Source organism: Calonectris borealis, chromosome 1, assembly GCF_964195595.1.
Source record: "Calonectris borealis chromosome 1, bCalBor7.hap1.2, whole genome shotgun sequence".
NCBI lineage: Eukaryota > Metazoa > Chordata > Aves > Procellariiformes > Procellariidae > Calonectris > Calonectris borealis.
Window position 1 is genome coordinate 192,809,288 of NC_134312.1, and position 18,198 is coordinate 192,827,485.

Genomic DNA, 18,198 nt, shown 5'->3' on the forward strand with positions numbered 1-18,198 from the left:
GCTAGCCACTGGAAGTTGTTCCTTCACCTGGGTCCCCAACACAATGAGGGTGGCCCAAAGGTGTTGAGAAAGGAGACACAAGCAAGACTTAGGAACTGATTACTTTTAGCTGAGAGGATATGTAATGGGAAGATATTATGAAGAAGGGGAAACAAACATGAATCTGGCACACTCCAGGGAAAAAGAAGGAAAATTACTCAAGAATTAGTCATACTTTTTCACAAAGTCACACGAGTCATACTTTTTCACTAGTCAAGCAAAGCACTAATCTGTACCTACCCAAGCAAGCTGAGGTGAAAAATTTTGTAAGGAGACCCCCGTTTAAAACTTGGCAAAAGCATAACTTTGAAACCATCTGCTCTGACTGCATGCAGTATTATTCCAGACACTTGTATCTGGAAAAAAACACCCTGAAACCTTGCGAATGCATTTTTCCTAATGGAAGAGAACACTCCGTTACTCTTCTTTAAGGCTATTTCAAGATGCTTATGGTATGAGCAAATTTTCTTGTCTTTCACAACAGTCAGAGGCAGTTTCAGTGCTGGTGTCTGGTAGGCAAATACGTCTCTGCTAAGGACACTGGCATTTCATTAACATACACCAGGTTTGAATTTGGCTCAGGTTAACATTTCTGACAAGATCCAGACATACATAGAAAGATGCACGCTGACTCTCATTTCATTCCAAACTAAATAGCATTTTCTATCAGTACTAATCCCAGTGATTTCAGAAACTCTTTGAGAAGTTACCTATTATTTATCCCCTAAGGAACGTGGCTCCTGTGGTTATGAGTATTACCAAAATAATGTGAAATCCCAAACTAGGTTTGATTAGAATTCAAATCTGAAATTATTTGGTATAAATTAACAATTTTATTATTTAATAAGATAGAGAAGTTTCTTCATAGCTTTATTAAGTCTTCAGCTAATGATTTAATCCACTGTATGTGTATATGCGTGTGTGTAACTACATTGGGTTTGCATGGCAAGGTTTTGGTAGTGGGGGGGCTACAGGAGTGGCTTCTGTGAGAAGCTGCTAGAAGCTTCCCCCATGTCCTATAGAGCCAATGCCAGCCAGCTCCAAGACGGACCCGCCAAGGGGTCCAAGGCCAAGTCTGAGCCCATCAGCGATGGTGGTAGCGCCTCTGTGATCACATATTTAAGAAGGGGAAAAAAAACCTGCTGCACAACAGCAACAGCATCTGGAGAGAGGAGTGAGATGTTAGAGAAACAACTCTGCAGGCACCAAGGTCAGTGAAGAAGGAGGGGGAGGAGGTGCTCCAGGTGCCGGAGCAGAGATTCCCCTGCAGCCCGTGGTGAAGACCATGCACTTAATGAAAAACTTCCTGTACCTCAGAAAGCAATCCTTGTTTTTAACACATCGTACCTTAGCAATACAGTCACAACACAACAAAATCTAATATAGGTATTAGGAGACATGATACAATTTTTCAAGCCTGCTCAGAAATGCTTTCTGTATTAACATTAAAAGTTTTACATATTAATCTGTTTAAAGATTAGAACTAAGCAGCTATTGCCCACCCAGTGTGGAGCACCCTCCAGGTGCTGTGAGGCAGGCTGTCCCCCTGCGGCCCATGGATCTTAATGGGCCAATATGAGCAGATATCCACCTGTAGCCCGTGGAGGACCCCACGCTGGAGCAGGTGGATGCCTGAAGGAGGCTGTGACACCATGGGAAGCCCACACTGGAGCAGGCTCCTGGCAGGACCTGTAGACCTGTGGAGAGAGCAGCCCGTGCTGGAACAGGTCTGCTGGCAGGACTTGTGACCCCGTGGGGGTCCCACGCTGGAGCAGTCTGTTCCTGAAGGACTGCAGCCCGTGGGAAGGACTCATGTTGGAGAAGTTCATGGAGGTCTGTCTCCTGTGGTAGGGACCCCTCACTGGAGCAGGGGAAGAGTGTGAGGAGTCCCTGCCCTGAGCAGGAAGGAGCAGCAGAGACATTGTGTGATGAACTGACGGCAACCCCCATTCCCGTCCACCTGCGCCGCTCAGAGGGAGGAGGTATAGAATTTGGGAGTAAAGTTAAATCCGGGAAGAAGGGAGGGGTGGAGGGAGGTGTTTTAAGATCTAGTTTTATTTCTCATTATTCTTCTCTGATTTGATTGGCAATAAATTAAATTAATTTTTTCCAAGTCAAGTCTGTTTTGCCCGTGACGGTAATTGGTGAGTGATCTCTCCCTGACCTTATCTCAACCCATGAGCTTCCAGTTATATTTTCTCTCCCCTGTCCAGCTGAGGAAGGGAGTGATAGAGCGGCTTTGGTGGGCACCTGGCGTCCAGCCAGGGTCAACCCACCCCGGTCCCCGGTAACATAAAGAAAATGCTTCTTTTCTTTCTTTTTTTTTTTTTTTTTCTTTAAACTAAATGCAACAGCTCTGGCTCTCTTTGACGCATATGTTGCTTCTATTTTATGTTTCTTATGTTAAGTCTAGCATGCTGCTGCTCTATATCCCCTTTATTAAAGAAAGCATTAGGGAAAATAGGAACTAGTGGTCAAATAAAAATATGACATAAAATCCTGGAATATACTTAAAGCTTCTTTGAGAAGCTATCTGAAAAATATTAAATATTTACTGGGTTTGGGGTTTTTTTGTGAAATTCAATTTTAAGGATCATATTTTAAAAACTGAAATTACATCATGGAGAACAGACAGACCATAAAACATTGTACAGGATAGGCATATATCCTGACAAGGATTAGTAAAGCACTGGGGAATGTTAGTGCTTAGTTCGTATTGTGCAAGAATTATGTAATGTATCTGTAAGAGTTTTGTCAGTATAAAAGCATGTAAGCCTGATTTTTAGAGAATTAGCAGGGAGCATACTGAGAATAGTTCTTTTATGGCTGTGGAATTCAGTTCCACTGTTTACAGATCTCAGTCATGCTTTTCATTTTCATAGTGGCTTCCACCTCGCGTTCTGTGAATTCTCCACAAATGTTGCTGGTTGAATAATGGAAGTATTTGTGAACTTGTTTTTCAGTTTGAAATCAGCTTTTGAGGTACATGTGTTTTACAGTCTGTTGGCTCCTTGTGTACTCAATTGACAGGGAAGTCAAGCTTTATTGTGAAAAGTGAATTTTGATGACTTTGTACTATACTTTTTGCATTGAAGGAAGGGCAGGCTGACCCAGCCCTTTCTTACTGGGATTATCAGTATAAGTGGGCTTGCACAGGCTGTGGATATTTTTTTTTTTTAGTCGCTATCCAAATGTTACTTACCATAACATACATAGAATGGAAATTACTTTACAGACGTAACAAAGAACTAACCATCTTCCTTTCTTCTTCTTTCTGTAGTTTGTTGCTCAGCCCAACTGCCAGCAGCTGCTCGCATCCCGCTGGTACGACGAGTTCCCCGGATGGAGGAGGCGACACTGGGCTGTGAAGATGTTGACATGTGTTGTGATAGGACTCCTTTTCCCAGTCTTCTCCGTGTGCTACCTGATAGCTCCCAAAAGCCCACTAGGGCTGTTCATCAGAAAGCCATTTATCAAATTTATCTGCCATACTGCATCCTACTTGACTTTTCTGTTCCTGCTGTTGCTTGCCTCTCAGCACATTGACAGGTCAGACTTGAGCATGCAGGGACCGCCACCAACCGTCGTCGAGTGGATGATATTACCGTGGGTCCTGGGTAAATGTATTACTAAAGAAAATACAGTGAAAAGTGTTTTGACCCCTGTGGTTTTGCCAAGCGTTCCTGAGGCAGGAAGATACAGTAGAGAGTTCTGTCATGAATTATTGTTCTACCAAAACAGGGAAATGATCCGTCTCCTCCAATACCTAGCAAGAGTAGTAGACAACTTGGGAAGAGTTTAAAAATCCAAAGTGTCACCACCTGATATATTACAGTGAGGGGAAACAAAAGATATTGGAGGTTCCTTCCTGTGATTAAGCAGTGCCCTAAAAGATACGTATTGATATTCTTTTTAATATCTATTTTCTCCAGGACAGAAATTGTTCTGATTCTTCTAAGTGTCCTTTTTTTTTTTCATTGTCAGTCTACTTTTTAAAGAGGGTCCCTTTGCCACGATAATTATTTTTCATGTATCAGAATGAGACACAGTGTCATTTCTGGAGTGTTATCACTAACCTTAGTTACCTGAAGTATGCTTCTTTGTAATATGACAGAGCCACCTATTGCAAATAGTGCTGACCAGCATTTTCAAGTGAGTATTTTCATTAAAATACGCATGCAGAGTATTTTTTCTGTGCAAAACCATTGATGAGAACGTGTCACTCAACTTCAAACAAAATATTTTACATCAAAAGGGATAAGAAAATCCCCTAGCATTTTTAAAATAGAAAAGATTCCCACTCTGTCCTGATAATTTAAAATAAAAATTTCAGTCTGGGATTATTGAAAGCCTACTTTGTGTGGGCCGTGTTGGCCTTAAATGTCTTCCTGTGTGATTGCTCAATCCTATCGGATTGGACTATCCTAGGTCCTCCCTACCTTTGCACATCTCCTCTGCTAGACGGTATCTCTCTTGGTGTGCCATGGTCTCTTCCCTGTTTCTTATTTCAGGAACCAACACAAGTTGGACCAGGTCAAGCCAAATACTTGGTCTTGACTGAAATGAAATTGTAGAAGGAGGGACTTAGCAGCCTTAACTGCAAGAATTTAAGTCTGATTTCTCATTTAAATTGTCATCACATAGATAAGTTCATGCACAAACTTTTCTGAAATGTTTTGGTGGGGTTTTGATACTGTTATGTCTCTCAGAGCTTCCCATTGAGATGCTGTTTCTCTTCACTTTTGCAACTTTTCCCAAACACCTGGCTTTTTTTAGAGCAACCAAACTGTCAAGGCTTTTGGTCATTGATCATACATAATTTACAATGCAGTGTTGAATTTATAATACACTAATTGGCAGTGCCTGATATTCCAGAGAAGAACGAGTCAGTGGCTTTTCCTCTATATGTTCCTCAGTAGAGCACTGCAGGAAACAGGAGGCAGGGCTACATCTGTCTTCCACTTAAACAAGTATGCATGACTGAAAACCCTGTGTACACTTACTTGTCAGGAACCTCTCAGAAGGACCTGCCTTTCATAGATGAACTGCTTTCTGAGATTTCCCCCATGATAGCACAGCATAAAACAGTCCTCACTACCAGCCTTCACTGTAAGGTGTGTTGTCCGTCGCTGCGTAAATATTGCTACTAACATTAAAAAAGCCAATATCTAGTATTATTGCAAAGGAATTAATCGATCTGGCAGGCTGCTTAGAACGACATTTCCTACAGACAAGTCAGACTAACTTCAGTGGGTGAGATTCACATTTAAATATTAAAAACAATTTCCTGCAGTAAATTTTCCCAGTTTTGTACCATCAAGAAATAAGAAACCAATCTAAAAATCATTAGTTTCATACATTACTTCCTTACAAATAAATGCTACAATGCTGAAGAGGAGCAGGGGGCTCTTCAGTGCTGTCCCATGCCCAGAGGAGATATTAGTAGCTTTTCTGTCTGGCCTTCCAAAATAGCAGGTGGTCAGTATCTATCCAACTTTCACAGTATTCTGAGGCTGAAGGATAATAAGAACAAATGCGTAGCTGACAAATGGACCTTGACACACCAAAGTGGGTTTTATCATTAACCTATCTTTTTAAAGAAAGACATTAGAGCCCAGAGAAAAAGGCACAATCTGAGAAGGGCAAGGGCTAGTTTCAGCTAAAGGCAGTTCTAAAATTTTGGTGACTAACTCCTTTCCAGAAAACATGCAGTGGGAAGAGGAAGAACCTCCATTGCCCTCAACCTCCGACACTGTTGTTTACTTAGGAAAGGGTTTAAGTAACTCAGCATCCCAAAGCACTTGTTTGAAGAAGCCATTAACCCTGAGAATTATGACTATCAAGATGACTATCTTTTCTAAAAGCAGCATTAATATTTGCAGTATAGACTCATATGGCCAGATTATGCCAGTACTGCCTGTGCTGCATAAGCCCTTCCTCTGCAAGCACTACAGGTCAAGTCAAGGGAACTGCTTGCATAAACAAATATTCATGAGCATGAATAAAGATCAATAGTCAGATACGATGTGGTCAAATAGCTTGCGGTTAATCTAGACTGTAATGTTCAGAGAAACTGTGCCTTCCAAAATCTCTTGCATCTAAAATGATGCATTTTACACACTGATTTCTAGTGGTTCCTGCAGTTCCAGTTTCACGTTTGCTGGGTTCAGCTTTCAGACTTGGGTTGCTGCAGTGCCTTAGCTCACCCAAGAATAATAAGGCCCCAGATTCACCCAATGTAATTTCAGGCAATTCATTAGGTACCTAAGTTCCCTCTATCATTGAAGGAGACAGACACACATCTCCACAGGAACTTCAGCTCACAGCATGTGATGAAGGTGTCTATTTCAGCTTTTTTTTGTTTTTTTTTTTTCTTAAAGGAATAAATCTCAGCCAAGACCTGCTGTTTTCATATTCACATACATACAAACTGTGGTCTTTTAATAAACTAAATAGTTTTATTAAGTCCTTATCAATAAGCTAAGGTTAGTTTCCAGGCCACAGTTTAGTCTGTCATCTCATCTCTTCAAACTATACAATTATGCAGTATCCTTAAAAAGAGTAAGTGCAACACTCTTGAATTACACAAGGGAGCCTAAATCTGAGGTACATAGATATATCTTTGCATTTTCTGGATGTAGACGAAAACTGTTGATGTGAGACAAAACTAATGTGGCTCTAGGGTTATAGTTTTTCTCTGAAATTGGCAACATGACCAAGTAAACCCTTTTCCCAAAGCAAAAGTTATCCTGGGGCAGATACAGCATGTCAAAACTATTAACATTTTAAACAATAGAATTCTTTGTTTGTCTTTGTCTTAATTCAAATAGCTCTGCATGTAGTTTGCATTTTAATAGCTACCTCCCTTCAAATGAAGAGAGGAAGAGGAGCTCTACATTCCAGACTTCTCTTCGACATGAATTTCAGTGTAGAATCATAGAATCATTTAGGTTGGAAAGAACCTTTAAGATAATCGAGTCCAACTGCAAACCTAACACTACCAAGTCCACTACTAAACCATGTCCCTAAGCACCACATCTACACGTCTTTTAAATACCTTTTTTACAGGGATGGTGACTCAACACTTCCCTGGGCAGCCTGTTCCAATGCTTGACAACCCTTTCAGTAAAGAAATTTTTCCTAATATCCAATCTAAACCTCCCCTGGTGCAACCTGAGGCCGTTTCCTCTCATCCTATCGCTTGTTACTTGGGAGAAGAGACCAACACCCACCTCGCTACAACCTCCTTTCAGGTAGTTGTAGAGAGCAATAAGCTCTCCCCTCAGCCTCCTTTTCTCCAGGCTAAACAACCCCACTTCCCTCAGCTGCTCCTCAGAAGACTTGTGCTCTAGACCCTTCATCACCTTCGTTGCCCTTCTCTGGACACGCTCCAGCACCTCAATGTCTTTCTTGTAGTGAGGGGCCCAAAACTGAACACAGTATTCGAGGTGCAGCCTCACCAGTGCGGAGTATAGGGGCACGATCACCTCCCTGCTCCTGCTGGCCACACTATTTCTGATACAGGCCAGGATGCCATTGGCCTTCTTGGCCACCTGGGCACACTGCTGGCTCATGTTCAGCCGGCTGTCAACCAGCACCCTCAGGTCCTTTTCCTCTGGGCAGCTTTCCAGACACTCTTCCCCAAGCCTGTAGCGTTGCCTGGGGTTGTTGTGACCCAAGTGCAGGACCCGGCACTTGGCCTTGTTGAACCTCATACAGTTGGCCTCGGCCCATCGATCCAACCTGTCCAGGTCCCTCTGCAGAGCCTTCCTACCCTCGAGCAGATCAACACTCCCGCCCAACTTGGTCTCATCTGCAAACTTACTGAGGGAACACTCGATCCCCTCATCCAGGTCATTGATAAAGATATTGAACAGAACTGGCCTCAATACTGGGCCCTGGGGAAACACCACTTGTGACCGGCTGCAGCTGGATTTAACTCCATTCACCACCACTCTTTCGGCTTCGCCATCCAGCCAGTTTTTTACCCAGCGAAGCGTACACCCGTCCAAGCCATGAGCAGCCAGCTTCTCTAGGAAAATGGAGTATACATATATTTCATAGAACTTAAGAAGTTTCAAGATTGTCCATAATGATCTAAGCTCTCCAACAATCAAACCGTAATTAGCTTTTACCTACTACTATGTAATAGAAGGCTGAACGTGCATAATTGGCAGATATTAAAGTGTCACTAGGAGGCTCAGAGGAAAAACCTGTATTGGGCTACATTTCCATGGAGACTATCGATTTTACATTTTAAAAGTCTCTTAAGAAAAATTCTGCATTAATTTTGTCTTTTACATGATTAGATGATTACACAAGTGGTGTTACAATATGTGGTGATTATCCATGGAAAAATAAGTCAGTATAACAAGGATAATGTTATAGCTTTAAGAAGCAGCTGTGGAAAAATGTCTTGGTAAAAAAAGTCAGAATCTCCTGTCCTTGCATTTAAACAAACAAGAAACAAGCTTTTGCTGGTAAGGAAAATTAATTTTCTTCTTTATATTACCTGTCAATTCCGATATCCCAAGCATGCCAGATGCTCCACACTACAGAAACATAGGCCTGTTTCCTATACTTGAGAATCCATCACCACTGAAAAAAAGACAGAAAAACAAGAACTCCATATTGTGGAAAAAAGTGAGGAAGAACAGTATTTTCCAGCACCAAATTCCCTATCGAGTTGCTGAGTGGCCTCTGAACATTATAACAGTGATGCAAAGGGGAAATTAAGCAAGGCCTCACCCTCTGTGTGCCTTGACTGCAGCTCACAGAAGGATCATATTGATCCGTATAGACTTGCCATACCTGTTCTTCTGCTCTAAACCCTAGCCTCAAACCTAGCAGTGACCATGCTAAATGTTCTCACAGGGGCATTTGGCTCACCAGGGAATGCTACAAAATTCAGGGGAGAGCGCAATAACCAGACAAACTTGGTGCTTAGTAGATGTGATTAAAAAGCTCCCTGCCAGTTGTTCAGGGTGGCTGCAGCAAAACGAACATTTTTTAGGCAAATTTGTTTTGATGAGTTTTTTGCTCTTTTATGGGCATCTTTAAATGCTCATCTTAATTATGTTGTTCAGAATAGTGCTTGGAGCAGGAATGCAGTCTTACTGAGTCTCTTTAACAATGCGTTCCCCATCCTTTCTGTCAGAGTGGTTTATACTATTGGAGTATGTGAATCTACAGAGAATGGGGATGTTTGGGAGCAAACGTTTGTGGTCAGCATACTGCTGGTGGAATGTATGGCAGTGTACAGTCCTGTCAGTACTTAGCACAACGTACATCCAAACCGATGGCACAGCAAGATGCTTCAGATGAAGTGATCATAGAGGTGGCAAGTACACTGTGCATCATCTTCTAATTTTGGTCAAGAAAGTGTTGTGCAAAAAATTAAACAGTTAGTACAAATTGACGTGTTCCAGGAAGCAGATATAAAGGATAATATGGACAGCAAGATGAAACAGTAGATAACCAGTACTGACAAATAAAGTGCAGAAGAGGAGAATAATCCCAGACAAAGTTGGAAGACAACTTCAGTCAGAAAGAAGGACAATGCACATAATGACTTACTCAAGGCCATTTAGTCCAAACTACTGCTCAAGACAGGCTAACTACAAAGAGAGATCGGATTGCTCAGGTCCTTGTTCAGTCAAATCTTGAATTTCTCTGGGGATGGATATTCCACTGCCTCTCTCAGCAACCTGTGCCTGTGTCTAGCCACTGGTGAGCTTTTTTCCTGGTATCAGCTGGAATATCCCATGCCACAACATGCAACTATTACCTCTTGTCGTTCCAATGTGCATCTCTAGGACAAGTCTGGCTCCAATTATTCATAAGCAGCAATTTCATTAGTGGAATGGCAGCAGTAATATCCTCCCATTAGTGTTCTCTTCTCTAGGCTGAACAAACCTGGCTCCCTCAGCCTCTCCTTGTACATCATGTGGTCCAGCCCCCAGTCACCTTGATGGCCTTTCACTATGTTCACTTCAGTCAGTTTAATATCCCTTTTTTGTTGGGGATTCCAAAACTGGACCCATTAATGAAATTATTTATTTAAACATCAGGAGAGCCATTTCTTTTCAGGACTGCCTGACTCTTGCTGTAACAGGACCTTTTACTGAGTTACTTGTAGGTTTACCAGTAAGGTCAATTTAAGATTGACCTTTTTATGTAGATGATTTTATTTTATTCTTTGGTTGTTGGTGGTGTTGGCTGGTATGTGTCTTTGTGTGTTTAAGATTTAATCTAGAATGGTGTTGCCATTTCCAAAACTGAGGCCAAAGAAAAATGTCTTGTTTTGATTATGATAAAAAAAGTCAGGAGACTTTTTCTTTGGGAAAACACTTTCAATGGTGTCATGACCTCCAGCTAAATATGGGTAGCCATATGTATTTTTTGCTATTCTAGTAAAAATCTATCCTAAATTTGAAAAGCCTTTGTAAATATGTCTTCCATCTAAAATGGAGCTACAGACTGTGTTTTGGTTCCTGAATCCCATCCATATTGTCAAACCAGCCATAATCAGTGGCTCCTAGTCACAGTGGCAGAGGTGTGATCTCTGGACAAGGATACCCCTGCACTTAGCAAACCTGAAGCTTTTACTTTATTCTGTCTTCAAATTCTTTCCTTAAGCATTCAGGATCAGCCGCAATTTAGACGGAACAGTGCTCTGCCTATATTTAATGGTCTTTTACAGTGTTTAAATAGAGTACAAAAAATAAAGGGAGTTCTCTTCCTTAACAATGACTATCTGAATGTTAATTTTACATACACTTTTATTAGCTATGGAAAACTTCCCTCCCACAGGCAATGCCTGAGAGCTGCAAACGAGGACTCTGCTTTTATGAGATAATATAAAATAATCATATATATACAAGTATTCAGTGCAATCAGATGTTTTCTTGCAATCACAAAATTTTGCTGATGGAAGCAGGTTTTGGTAGGATCCTGAGATACTCTTTGGACTTCAGTCCTGTTTTCAATTGAGTACCATTGTCCTTGCTCCTCTAGCATTCAAATATTTCACATTTTAACATTACAATCGTATAGCTTGAGGATAAAGGAAACAGAAAAGGCCTGCAGTGTGTGTGCAAAACCTAGCTTTGATGCCTTTGCTTCCTAGTAGGGGCCCTTAGTAAGGAGGCTGAAGACACCTATTGGATTTTTTGTTTTCTTTAATTCTCTCTACTTAAGTTTTCCTTTCTCCCATTTTTAGCAGGAGTGGTGAATGTTTCACCCCCACGCCGTTATCCCTGCCCTAGTACGCTCCTGGGATAGAGGTTCAGTCTTCCCTCAGGCTGAGAAAAGGCAGGTTTCTTGTTCCCTGTGCAAGAATTTTAGCCATAAAGCTGCAATGCCAAACATTCACACTACTCTTGGGGGATATAGGTTAAGCATTTCAGGAAAGGAAGATGTTTTGGACGCTGAAACTCAGCCTCATGTAGACATCTAGCTGAGATAGGCTTCTAAGTGCTGGTGAGATGCAGTGTTTGAGACTCATTCCTTTTTCCAATTCCTGCTATTCCTCTTGTCCAGGCTGTCTTAGCACTCAGTATTCATAGGCTGTGGACCTCAGCTAGGTGCTTGAAACTCAAAGTGAGCATAAAATGCAATTTATGGGGAATTTAGGTCTCTTGCATGGTGAATTTTACTTTCAGTACTGTGTACTTAATTTAGACTAAAACTCTTCATGGGACTGGGCTCCCAAATATGAAGTTTAGATCCTCAGTATTGAGATGTTCTAATCCTTACATGCCTGTTAATAGAAGTGAAGGGGATGAGCAGTTTCCTACATCCCTAAATAGCCACTTCTGGCCTTGCCTAGACATACGATGTTGAGCTGGTCTGTGCAGGACTCTCAGAGCTTTGGAGCAATGCTGTAAAAGCCTTTCTGTGTTTCATAGACAAGCTATACCTGCCTGCAGCTCTTGTATCCCTTTGTGAATCTAAGCCTTGTGCACGCTTGAAAACTGTATTTTTTACTATTGACTACCTGATAAGAGTATCTTCATTATATTATTCTAGCAACACCGAGAGAATGTAGTAAGTGCTGGCAAAGATAAGGAACATGCTGGTGTTTGGAGATACAACACTTTAATGGATATTAGATTGCAGTACTGTACACATTGGATACATATTACTTTATAAATTACGGCTGTCTATGGTAATTATTAGGATATAAGCCTTACTTCTTACCCTCTCCACAATATTTTTGTGAAAGCAAGAAACTATTTTCTGTATTAAATCAATTTTGATAAATACATGCTACAGACAGTTTCAATGAAGCCATGGAGATTAAAGGATAATAAGTAAAATTATGCATGCTTCACTCATCATGTAAACTTGTTAAGCTTAATAGAGATTTACAAGCTGTAAATGAGGATATACTTTTTCTTTAAAGAGCTTTATAGACTCCTATGCAAAAGTACCTGAGAGAATGGACCAATACTTTTGGCTGGCTAAATTTCTGTCTACAACATTATTGTAGAGCACAGTTCAAAAGCAGAAATGTGCAGAATTTCTGTACTCTACCTCCATATTTAGGTACCTGTCCACAGCCCCTTACTCCAAACTCAGGCATTTAGCAAGTTTGGTTGTTATGAATTAGGAAATTAAATCAAAATAAATATAAACAAAGCAACTCAGGTGCCTACAAAGAGCCACCTGGTCCCATTTTTAAAGTCTTATATACTCACAGAGAGCTTGTACCTGTGACAAATATCCTACAGGAAACCTGTACCTTTTTTTGGCAATGCATGGGATGGCCAGCTTGGATACGTAGGGCATCTAAAATGGCGCTAGACACTTCTGTTTAAGCACATGATACATTCAAAAAATACAGTATCTTTCATGTTTCTCTAAATCGTGACAACTACACCATCACCGTCTACAGTCCACTGGTGTGGAAGGTTTAGGTGCATGAACCTGAAATGGTTTGGATGAGCATCTTTGATTAATTTTAACTTTATTAACCCCACTAGCCAACTCATATTGAACATAACAGCCAATCCAGGGTTACAGTTTATTTTCACATACAATCCAGGACATTAAACATTTTTTCTTGGCTTATATTCCTATTCTTTACCAAAACCCTGTTCTACAGAGGCAAAAGAACAGGAGAAGAAAAAGGGCCAATAATGTTAAGATATATGTAGTAAGTTAAATCTCCTTTAATCTTCCACTATGATAATGAACTACAATTCATTTGCATTTCAGAACATTTTGCAAAGGAAATTCAAAAGACTGCTTAAAAAAATGTAACTGCTAATTACATATATTTGCTTTTGTGATTTATAGTACTGTGAAAGTCAGACTTCTTGCTATTCAAGTTATGAAAGAAAGTGTGTGGTCTAAAGATACTGGCTACCGTCCCTTCTAAAGATACCGGGTTAAGGGAACAGCTATCCCACTTATATGGATGCCTTACTGCATAAATACTGAAGCAACTGAACAATCTGATGCTATTGGACTAGGTGGTGAAACTAAGCCATAAATATTTGAGGGGCTGTTCAATGCTGATTGTCCAAACCATTTGCAACTGCCTTTCCATAGTGGGTGAAATACATGTATATAACACCATAAATCATAATGCCATGCCTAGACCAGTTTCCTTTGCAGCTGATCACTGTTTCTTAGAAATTATACTTTTCCTTGAACACAAGAGTAAACGCACTGCTGGTACATAATCAGCGCTGAATGCTCTCAGCTCTGGTAGAGTATAGTTCATCCAAAAAGCTCGAATGCTCCATAATCCTCGTATTGTTCATCACCTTTTCACTGCACTCCAGAGTCATTACTAAATTCATCTTCACGGCTTCTGTGGAGGAAGGAATTAAATTCAGTTGTACAGATAAGAAAATGAAGACAAAGAGTGAACTGAGGATAGGTATTAAGTATTCTCAGAGTTGAGTTGTGTGCACAGATAATTTAAACCAGCAATTCCCAGACTCAGCTTGCTTGAGTATAACTGTCCTTGGAAGAGAGCTGGGACATAAATGGTGCATCTGGCCATGTCATTCCCAGCTCTTTGCCTGGCCTGACACAGGACCCAGACACTGTGCACAGTTGTTCCCCTCCCAAACACCCGTTTCCCTGTCCCCAGGAGAAAACAGAAGGCATGCTTTTGATTTTGTGCATGTTCCTTTGAAATAGCTATATTCTGTTAACAAAATATGCCCCAGAGATTGGGAGCCCCTGAATTATGCCAGGATGCCTCTCTGTTCCTCTCGTTACCTTCATATACCTTCAGCAAAGATCAGTTCATCAGCCCAGGTGTAAAGCAGAAGAGATATTTCAGGCCTTCTTGATGCTCATCGAATTCCCTGGAGTGGCTTTCCTTTGCTTCAGAGAGCTTTAGATCATTAGCAGCTTGTCTCACTTCTTGTTGTATCTGTGAAAAACTCTAGATCGCATAGTAGAGCAAAGTTGAGTTTGTCAGTTAAATGGTTTCACAATCCAGTGAAAATATGTTCTCCAAGAAACATACTAAAAGGTTGTTGTTGAACTTGGCATGCAGAGATTGACCCTGAGGAACCTCTTGCTTCCCATCACTTAATGGTAAGGAACAAAAATAGCACAGAGCAACCAACCTTTTGTGGGAAAGGTAAGGACAAAATTAGCTAGGGATCCACAAATGTTTTTAAAACCAAAAATAGTTCAGGATACTGCCTTTCATATCTTTCTTTGACAAATCTTGATGTTATTATTTACAGTGAGACTTTAAGCTAATTATAGTTATAAACAACAAAAGTCAGTGTTGTGGAGATGGCATAACATTTTTGTGAATTTTCACAGTTGATGGAAAATGTATTTGATTTTTGTAGTTGCTCAAGATTTGGTACAAGAAAGGAATTTAGACAAGGTATATCTAGGATTTTTTGTCTTAGAACTTAATACACCTTTGAGTGGATTTCGTAGAGGAGTTATTTTTTTGTTGTTTGTTTCTTTTGCATGGGAATGAGAGACATGTTCCTTAAGAGTAAAATCACAAGTCTAGGTAGCTGCTAATTGATAATGAGATCAATCAGGATAGATCCAGAATTTTTACCATCTGAAAGTTATCTGCCAGCCTGCACAAAAAGCTATTGTGTCTAACCCAAGGCTTTATCCAAAGGGACAGAGAACATTCATAAGAGTATTGAGCTGCTGCCCTGCTTAAAGTTGCAAGGTGTGGGTGTGCAAACTGAGTCTTAGTTTATGAACAGGTAAGTAGGTCCACATTTTTTAAAAGGTATTTCAGTGTCTAACATCCAAAGATTTCAACACTGGAAATATAGCTTCAAAATCTAAGCCTATAGATAAATATATAAAATAAAAGCTGGTCTTATCAGTGTATATGTATTGATGTATTACATATACAAAAATCTACAGCTTGATCATATGTAGTATGTGATATCCATTACTCAAATCTTAAGGATTTTTAAAAGTCTTATGAAGTAATTATAATGAAAGATGGCATTTTTCTAAGAAAGTTCTTATTTTATTTCAATGCCTTTTGTTCTTCCATAAGAAGCATTTTAATTTCTATCCATTTTATTAGCTTGGATAAAATTTATTTTTACAATATGTAGGGTTTATTTTAGAAGAAAGAACTTTTTTCCATCAATGTTCAGAAGTATTTACTGCAAAAAGAAAACATATTTAGCACACAGATTCCATTTTTTTCTCCAAATATATTTTATCTGATCTGTTTGAGTTCCTTTCTTGCATCAGGCAAACTGGACTTCAGTCAAATGGTTGCATTGATTAGCTTTCATGTATAATACTTCACAGTGCTATACAAAACCTCTCCATGGTGTCTGTCATTCCTAGGGCCTCATGTGGTCTGTGGGATTCTTGCCCTGAATTTATGTCTATTTGATCCCATTAAAACCATGGGGTCTTTAATGAAATTTAATCTCAGACTGTTTCAAAATATCCATGCTGTTATTTCTCTTCTACTGCTCCAGTATGTAGTTATAACAATGCAACAAATGCTTGGAAGTCTCACCTTCAACTTTTCAATTTAAGCCCTTGATTAATGAGGTGGAAAAGCTGCATAATGTTGATAATTTCCTTTCAAGTGGAAATAAATGATAAAAGCAGGTTGATGGGGAATGGATAGGTGAGGTATAAGAGGCAGGTGTGAAATCTGGCTGGTGTGAAGAGATAGGAAGGACACACTTGGAGCAAAGAGACAACCAGAATACAGCAAAGATTATCCAGCTAAAACAGTGAAATTTGCTCTGGGTGGAATTATTTCAGCAAAATACAGGCACCTGGAAGTTAGACTCAGCTTAATCCTCCATGGCTCCCTTTTCAGTCAATGGGAAGATTGAGCCACCTGCAAATAACAGGATTATTGCCTTGGAAATGCTTGTTTCCCCCAGGGAGGTAAAGAGAGCTTTGGGCAATGAACTTGTCCCCAGCATGACTGTCTAAAGGCTCTTGCTTTTAGGTCTACCCATTGTATTTGGCTGGTTCCTCTCAGCAGTTTTTCCCCAGTACCTGTGTGCAGTCTAGTGATGTCCCCTCTGCTTTGTTGAGACATTGTCTTTCTTGCTGCTGAACGTAGCTCTGACAAGAGCTCTGTCACCATGTGATAACATTGCTGCTTCAGCACATTAATAAGCAGACAATGCCTGGACTCTCGGTGTCTTTCCTACTTGTAACAATGCACCCATTAGACAGTCTTGTCACTGCATGTCTTCTCCTCTTCTATCATGTCAGGTTGTATTTTGGAATTGCCCAAAAGTCTCCTTAGTTAAGGTTATGTCCAGTCTTCTAAATAGAAAAGGGAAGTGTGCAAGGTCACAGAGATAATGCTGCCCCGATCTCTGGATGTCTTTTTCTTTTTAAAAAAAATACATGGATTTTCCTAGTTTTTTCCTGATTTTCCCAATTAATGTAACAGAACAAAAGTGGCATATTGTATCAGACCCTCTGAAGATAAAAGCTGACTGACTTCTCCCCCCGACCCTTCCTTCTTGCAAATAGATATAGTTATGATCTACAACAAGATTTCAAGACCTCTGGCTGTGTGACCTAAACAGCAGAACTTGGAATCCCTGAGGTTCGTTGCTCAGAATAGCTCCACCACGTAAGCTCACCAGGCCATAGAGAAGTCTTCCGCTTTGCAGAAAGGCTATGGGATTTCAGAGTACGCTTTTCTAGGATAACCCTTCAGGCACACTTGGGAGGATTTACAGAACTCCAGAGATCCCAATTCTTCCAGCATTCATTGCTTTAATTGAGCACCCCTCAGGATACTTAGCCATAGAGATCTGGTACCTCCAAAGACTCTTATCTCAGCTTTCATGGTGAGATTGCCCTGGAGTTGTGGATTTTGGCAATCAACCTACAATTTTGTACCTTCAAAAATTTGCCTTCAAAAAGACATATCTGGGAAGCTCTACTGTGCACGCATGGATTGTGTGTCTGTCACAAATAAAGCATCCATCAGTCAGCCTAGCTTCAAGTTCTGTGGAGTCGCATAAGATCTCAGTAACTGTATTTATATATGGAGTTTGCACTTAGATACTTTGGCTAGCAAGAAAGACTAAACTATCACATCTCCAGTACAGCCAAAAAAAAGTAGGATTTCCAGTTTTCCGTAATCATTTGCTTGAAAAGAACAAGCCCTGCATCAGGATGAACATAAAAGTTGTCTTGAACCAAGAAAAAAATTTAGAACCACCACCATGTCAAAGCATATTCAGAACTTTCAGCTGCCAAATGACTTCAGCATTACTAGTAGTTTGGATTAGTTGTGTTTCTAATTCAAAATTATCAAATTTACAATAGCCATATACTTTCTTCCACTATTCTATAATAGGTCAGTATTTCTCTGCTAGTGTCAACTTTACAATTACATTTCACTTTCTGAAGCCCAGGAAGTGCTTGGAAGAACAGTCTGGCTTTTCACTCACAAAACAGATCAAATGCAGCAGCATTAGTCAGCATTTCTTTTGCAATCTGTACATAATCCTGTTATATTTTAGGCAGTGCTATCAATGCATATGATGCTGAGCAACAGTCTTACTGAGAACAGCCTTGTTACATTTGTCTCAGTTCATGTCTTTGGCTGGGTGTGAATCATGGAGTATCTCGGCAGAAGACATTAATGAACATACAGTCCCTCACTTAAGTATTCATCTTATTAATCATCCCAACCTA

General features: G+C 40.3%; 1 protein-coding gene across 2 annotated transcripts in view; it reads left to right on the forward strand.

Annotated features, from left to right (window-relative positions):
* The window catches only part of TRPC4 (transient receptor potential cation channel subfamily C member 4), a 102,543-nt gene that overhangs the window by 51,513 nt on the left and 32,832 nt on the right, over positions 1–18,198 (forward strand). For both annotated transcript variants that reach the window (XM_075139746.1, XM_075139747.1), the window contains one exon: positions 3,320–3,656. In XM_075139746.1, coding sequence (XP_074995847.1) covers positions 3,320–3,656 — 337 coding nt within the window. The remainder of the gene's footprint in view (positions 1–3,319; positions 3,657–18,198) is intronic.